The sequence below is a fragment of the Cricetulus griseus genome, chromosome 2 (assembly GCF_003668045.3).
Source record: "Cricetulus griseus strain 17A/GY chromosome 2, alternate assembly CriGri-PICRH-1.0, whole genome shotgun sequence".
NCBI classification, from domain to species: Eukaryota; Metazoa; Chordata; class Mammalia; order Rodentia; family Cricetidae; genus Cricetulus; species Cricetulus griseus.
This window is the reverse complement of record NC_048595.1, coordinates 141593913-141601103: the sequence shown is the minus strand read 5'-3', so window position 1 is coordinate 141601103 and position 7191 is coordinate 141593913. Positions and strand designations below refer to the sequence as shown.

Here is a 7191-nt window from a genome sequence, read left to right as displayed (position 1 = left end):
AACTCACAGAAACAGTTGACCTTTCCTAGTGAGAGCAGAGATCCTAGTCATAAAGCTGGGGAACCAGCATTGGGGGAACCAAGCCCTCTGAATGTGCGTTCCAGCTAGGAGGCCAAGACAGTCCATGGGACCTCTAACAGTCTTTATCCCTAAAGGACAAATGGACTTTAAAAGCCCATTCCCTATGGAGGGATACTATTGCAATCCAGATATGGGAAGGAGGGCCTGGGCCTTCCCCAGTGGAGGGCCTCACTATCCCTGGGGAGTGGGTGGGGCGTGGGTTGGTGGGGAGCATAGGAAGATGGGAGGGTGAGGGGATGGGGGAATTGATATGTAAATAAGAGTGCATCTAAAATTAATAAAAACACTAAAAAATTTAACTCTAAAGGGGTCTGACAGTTACAGACTGAACCTCTTAAAAACTGGCTTCAGGGAGAAGCTTAGTTATGAGCAAGACTCTAGAACCTGAGGTTTAACAAAACAGAGTCTTATGATGTCAGCTTATGATGTTCTGTCATTTCTGAAAATAAATGCACACTCATCCCAGCGTCTCAAAAATCTTTTATTTTTAGAGCTTGACCTTTTCTATAAAGGATTCTTAGTCATTCTCAGTATTCATCTGACAAAAATTTTCCATTATTCTTGACATTAAAAGATGTAATAGATGATTTTAAAGAGTACCGTGAACATTTGTAAGAGTCTCTCGTATCATTTAGTTTCCAGTGATTAGAATTTAGTTGTGCTTGGAAAAGAAGAGGACAGCGGCTGAGCCACACATGGCTTTTCCCAGCTGCCTCCCCATGATACTGAGGATGACTAATACCAAGGACTGGGACACAATACATCCTCCCTCAGAGGAAACAATGTGCTGTCTAAAGAGCATTCACTTCTGACATTTCAATTCCTGACTTCAGTGGCTGCACACTGTGCACTTCTATGCCACACTTAGGACAGGTAAAGTACATGTCAAATAGGAAGCTACTTTTAACACAGTAATAACAGAAGACGTGTTCACATCCAATGGTGTGAGGCATTGTGGGCCACTCTCCACAGAGAGCACATTCTTTGCCACTGCTGGCTAGGGCACTGTCACTACTAGCAGCACCAGTGAGGGGTATGCACCAGGAAGACAATTTGGCTTTGAATTTCTGGATATTGATGAGTGGTAAGAGAAAAATCAGAAACTCAGCAAAGCCATGCCAGAGAAGCTCCCTATTCATGTAGTCAAAGCCAACTTCACGAATGTTCTGGGGCTTGCAAAATACAGAATGAATGCCAAGGAGGCGTTCTGTCAAAGTTGCAAACTTTCCCTTCTGCAAGAAAATTAAGAAGTTTATCAATTCCCCTAATTTTAAAAGTCCAACCATAACATTCATGCACTGTTTGACTTTCCCGAAAGATGCTAAATGACGGTTTCGAAACAAATCATAACATCGTTCCTCTAACCATCTACCCCCAATGGTGCACACAGCATACCACAGTTTCTGGTTTTTACTTGGTGGTTGGTATCTTGAGTTGGAAGAGAAATCATTTTTGTACTGAATATTCAAGACTGACTGGCCCACAGTGGCATTTTTGGAGTAGATGGTGAACCTCCATAGGAAAAGCCACAGACATGCTTTCACTTCAGGTTCAAATCGAGCTAACAGGCCTGGCTTGAACCCATGAAAGCACTGTGTGAACTGGGACCACACAAGCTGCTCCAGAGCCTTGTTCAGTTCAAGTGCATCCAGCTGACTTATCCTCAGCACTCTGTTTGCACTCTTTGTCTTCTCTCTGCCAGCCATGTCTTCTCTGATGTTGTCTAGGAAAAAGACAATTTGGGAGCGTGAAGCAGGGGCAGTCTTCTATTACTGCCTCAGTGGCCTGCAAACAGAAGACGGCTGTTAACAGTGTAAAAACAGCAAAAGATATCTTCTTAAATGGAACCTCTCTTGCTTTTCTTCTTTCTTTCCTTATGCTTGCTCCTGTCCCCATCCCCAGCCGCTCCCTTACCCCTTCTCAGCAAAGGAATCATAAGTAGCAGGTGAAAGGGAAGAGCAGGCTGAGGGGAGACAACAGTTTACTGATTGCAGAAACATACCTCTACATAGTATTTCCTGCTTGGATAGACTGTCAGACAGATTAAAACCCCGAAACTAACAATGAGGCAGAATACTATGACAAATGGAGAACGATGACTAGCATAGAACATGGCAAGAGATGGGTTAAATCAAGACCTCACTCTTATTCCCAGTCCTTCTATGGGATTCAAGAATGTGTAGTAGTCACTTCATCTTTCTCAAGTATACTTTACTTACATTTCATTACTGAAATACAAATGTGTATTTTGCATACACATAGTTTAAAGTACTTAACAAAAAGCGTGAGTAAAGATACATACTATAATAATTTCATTAGTACACAAGAAAAGAAATAGATGCTATTGGAGAAAAAAAAACAAGTAAATTCTAAAAAGTTAATTAACGTTAGTGCTGGCCCAATAAATGAGCCTCAGAAGTAATTTAAGATTTCAAACCATAGCAAGGAAAACCCAGGTCACTGCAGCAGTTGATATACAGATCAACTGAGATCTGTTACATCTTATAAATGAACCATCAAACTTAAACCAGGACCCAAATTACCTTTAGTTTCTAAGTGGGTCCTTGGCCTTGGCTTGATCTGCTTTCATATAGAATCTAAGCACGTGGAACTCCAGAAGGCTGAGGTACACTTGTGATTGCAATTTAATAGCAAAAATGGGGAAACCTTGTTCGCAAATGCAAGTTCTAAGTTAGAAGATGGGTAGATTCTAGAGACTTTTTATATAGCATGGCTACTGCAGTTAATAAGTCAGCATGCCTGTTTGAAGCTGGCTAAGACTGTGTCTTCAAACTTATACACACACTTGATCAGCTGTAATGGATGACTGTTTAACAGGGGAACTTATCTCACCATGTATACATATATGAGGCCATCATGTTACTTATTTCACATATATAACAATAAGGCTAGGGGAGAAATAAACACAGTAAAATGAATTTTCAGCACACTAAATTTAAACATTATGTGAAGCCTTTGATAGGCCGGCAACAGTAACATACAGAAGCAGGCTCATAAGCAAGGCGTGGACCCTGTGGACATCCATGGAATCTGACACCAGAGTTTTCCCCTCACCCTTCTTCAGCCTTGTTTATCTCATCATGTACAACACAAGGCTATAGAAGAAAATGACCCTTAAGTTCCTTTCAGATTTTATTATCTTATGAAATTTATTTAAAGGTAGATGTTAAATGTGATTCACTTGATAGTAAAAGAACTGAAAAACATCCTAAAATGAATTTGTACTTCTTGAAATTAAGACTATGTCTGACAACACAAGACATTTTCAAGAAGTGAATTTTAATGCTGCTCATGTGTCCTAGATTGAATTAGTGGCTGAGACCTTACGCTTAACAAGTTCAAAGGCAGGAAACATAAATGATCCTTGAATAATACAGGTTGCTTGGTGACGTCTTCCACTAAACCAGACATGAGGAATGCTTCTCCCATTTGAGGGAGCACTCACCTTTTCCCGTTCCTGTGGCCCCTTCAGGATTCAGCAGCTTACCCACAAGGTGGTGGAGAGTTCTGCTGCACATTTGCTTCAAGAAACCCTTGCCTCATACTTACTGGAAGCTACAGTAAAGAAAAAGGAGTTAAAATGAGAGAGAAGAGATCCCTTTCCTCACTCTGCTAATCTAATCTGTTGCCAATGACTGTCAGCTCTTCGTCCAAAATATTTTTTTTTCTCATGCATTCATCACACTCTAACTGCTAAAACTGCTTTCCTAAAGAAGTCTGGCTGTTCTCCCATCCGCTGAGACTCATTCTAGCTGCTCTCTCTCTCTTCTGGCCCATCTGATACTGTCCACCCCATAATCACTCTGGAACACAAGTCTCTCCAAATCTGTGCTCCAGTTCCTTCTTAAAGCACCCCTGCCACTTTATAATTTTTTTTTTTTTTTTTTTTTTTTGCATGGAGCATGTGTCCCCTATTCTTCAACTGAAATACTAAGTACTGGCTGGCTCAAGTACCACTTCCTCCTGGCTCTAAAATGTGGCCTCACTGCCCCTTTGGGGTTCCGTTAGCTTCCCATCTTCCTTTTTTGGCCTTTATACTTCGGACATAATGTACTTTTTAATCGTCTATTTCCTCTACTACATGATAAGCACTCATGCTATGACTATTTGAGTATTATCAGAGTTGAATCAGGGCAACAATTCTAATTCCTGGTATACACAGACATTTTATAATTACTTGATGAATGGATAAAAGAGTAGAATGAAAGTTTACAGTAGAAAACACACATGTTCTCCACTAGTCTTTAAAATTATTTCCAACCACCATAACAACACTGGTTCTTATTCACTTAACCATGCTTGTGGTCCATCTGCTCTTTACCAGCTGTGTAATAGAATGAAAGACAGTTGTGAGCATGGCAGAGCCTACAATTTACCTAGGTTAAAAGAGGGGGACTGTAAGAGCATGTTATATAAAACAAACAGGCAAAACCAGTGAGATGGGTAATTGATTTTCAAGAGGAAATACAGGCACTATGCCTCCAACCGCATTTCTGGAGACAGGTTCCTGGCAAGGAGCTAGCTAAACAGGACCTGGGAAGGAGCTGCAGGGTCAGTATGTTTACAAACTAAAAACAATTAAATAGAGGCGATATGCAGAGCCAGAAGCACAAGGACAAGTAGAAGGCTGCAAAGTAAATCGAGACAGATCCTACAGGCTGTATGTAGGTTAGAAGCTAAGATGAGGAGGCGGTTTTTCACCAGGAAGGTAACAGCATTCAGTGAGCACTCCTAAGCAAATGCTAATCAGATCTTCTCTGTAGATACTTGCTCTAGCCACTCTTCAGATTAGATTTTTGCTGGCTGTGAGAAGGCCTGGAAGCACACTGACCATTTAACAGTCTGTTAGGTAGATCTAGTGAGAAGCTAATGGTGGTGTAAATTATAAATCTATCAATGGTGACAAAGGGAAAAAATAATATTGAAGTTTAAAGTGAGGCAGGAGAGCTGAAGCTGACACTATCTGACAAGAATTAAATCAAAATAACTGACTGTAGTACATGACTGAATAGAGAACCAGTGTTCTAACACGGGAAATACATGAATATATGCATACAATTTTTCAAATAAGAGGTTTTGATAGGATGTCTTGGTGTCTATCCTGTAAACATGAGAGCGAAAGTTTGGGTGCAGATTTTACAAGTCCAGGCATTTTTAATAAAATTTACTTTACCCAGTTAAATATTAAATGAGGAAGGCAAACTTCTGGTGGTCCATATTTCCTCACAATGAATTCAGTTTTTTCTATAACAATCTGATAAAAATATAATTATGTGTAAGAACGATACATGTATCTCTTTGTATTCTACACACTCCATCCCTTCACTGTGCCTCTAGTTATAGTGGTTTTCAAATTTGAGAGCTTATCAGAATCACTCACAGGATCTGTTAGATTGCTGAGCATTACTCTTCAGAATTCCCATTTATAAGATATGTAATGGGACTTCAAGAGTTCACGTTTCTCCTAAGTGCTCTAGTGATTTTGAGAACTTCTGGGTTAGTCGGTTTCAAAGCAAAATTCATCTTTTCTCCCATTTCTGTCACCTGTATGCTTCAATACTGCATACTCTTCCTGTCATTCATTTCTAGCCAGTTTTCATCACTTCATCTATAGAAGGTGGTATAAACTTCACTGACTCAGCACATCTCTTTCTATTAAGTAGCTCTTGTGAAATTCAAGGCGATTGTTGATGCCACAAAAATCCTGATCATTACTGGATCTTGGAATTCAGAGAAAAAGAAATGTTCTGGCTCTCACATAAGGATATAATACAAGGCCTAAAAAAGGAGGCAAGGAAGAAAAAATAACTAGGTGATATTTTTCTTGATGTAACAATATTATGTATTAAAAGAACAAAAAAATTAGAACACTATTCAGTTAGCTAACACAAACCTACATGATTACTTGCCCAACTCAAGTCATCTACATGAGCCCCACATACCTGGTCTTCAGTGACAAATTAGACAGATAGCATTCCTAGCCAAGCAGATGTGATGTGAGGCTTGCTTTACTACATCAGTGGTGCTTATTTACAGATCTCTAAATACTGGGATTATGAAACTTTCAGGTTGGAGTACATAAATATCTTAATCACACAGTTCTGGAAGTCACCACAAAGACTGACTGCTTGTAGGAGATGCTCATGAATGAATAATTGTGAAGTTCTATGAGATGGGGGTGTGTGGCAAGTCAATGCACTAGGCGAACAGCATGTGAACATACCTAGCTGGATAGTGAGGTAAGATACCTCTGTCTCCAGTTCTTAACTGATCAGTGAACATTTCTCAGACACACAATCTCTTACAAAATCCTTCCTTCTAGATAAATCATACTTGAGACCACATAGTAAAGAGGAAGTTTTACTGATTGCCAGGAAAGGAGACTTAGGACTTAGCACAGTCTAACAGAGCCAATATTTAACAATACTATAAAAAATTCTTTCTTATTCCTTCTGTTACAGTTTAACATTTTTTTCTTTGCTTTTCTTCCTCCCTAGGCCTGGCCCTGGTGTAGATTAGGAACAGCTGGCTCACTCTCCTCCCTCAGTAAGGCTCTTTAGTAGACCAAAGACTTACTATTAAACCGCTCTTCAGTCTTTGCTGCCCCAGATGGATAATTTGTTTCTCCGAGATTTGTTTTAGGGTTGATTTCCAAGATCTTAATAGTTTTGTGACTTGTTTTAGTCATAAACCTAGAACAAATACTGTCCATTACACACCACAGTTTGTCAGCATGGAAAGCCTCACCTATATTCTACAGCCCCTTTTAGACAACTGTGACAACTGAGAAAAGCAATGCTACACTTAAACTTTCCTGGGCTCAAGTTCTAGCTCTGTCTCCTACTTGCTAGGTGATCAAAAAATTCATTAGCCTCAGATTTTTCTTCTAAAAAGAAATAACACTTACTTCAATAGGTTGCTGAGATTAAACTAGATAATGCTACAAAAGTGGCTTGGAAAGTATAAAGACGTCTTATTACCACATCGTTATTACCTTGACTAAGGATGGGCATAAAAGAAAAAGACTACAAGTCTTTTTTGGCAAATCTAGTTTGAAAAGACTGCAATCTTCATTATTACTCACAATAA

General features: G+C 39.6%; 1 protein-coding gene across 1 annotated transcript; it reads right to left on the bottom strand.

The window, feature by feature from the left end:
* Window positions 1-543: 543 nt before the first annotated feature.
* Window positions 544-1787, bottom strand: Pex2 (peroxisomal biogenesis factor 2). Its single transcript, NM_001244035.1, has one exon. The coding sequence runs from the start codon at window positions 1785-1787 to the stop codon at window positions 873-875; it is 915 nt and encodes a 304-aa protein (NP_001230964.1). The 3' UTR covers window positions 544-872.
* Window positions 1788-7191: the final 5404 nt, after the last annotated feature.

What these genes read in the sequence shown, in the direction of transcription:
- Pex2 (NM_001244035.1), bottom strand. Translation starts at nt 1,787, where the DNA reads ATGGCTGGCAGAGAGAAGACAAAGAGTGCAAACAGAGTGCTGAGGATA.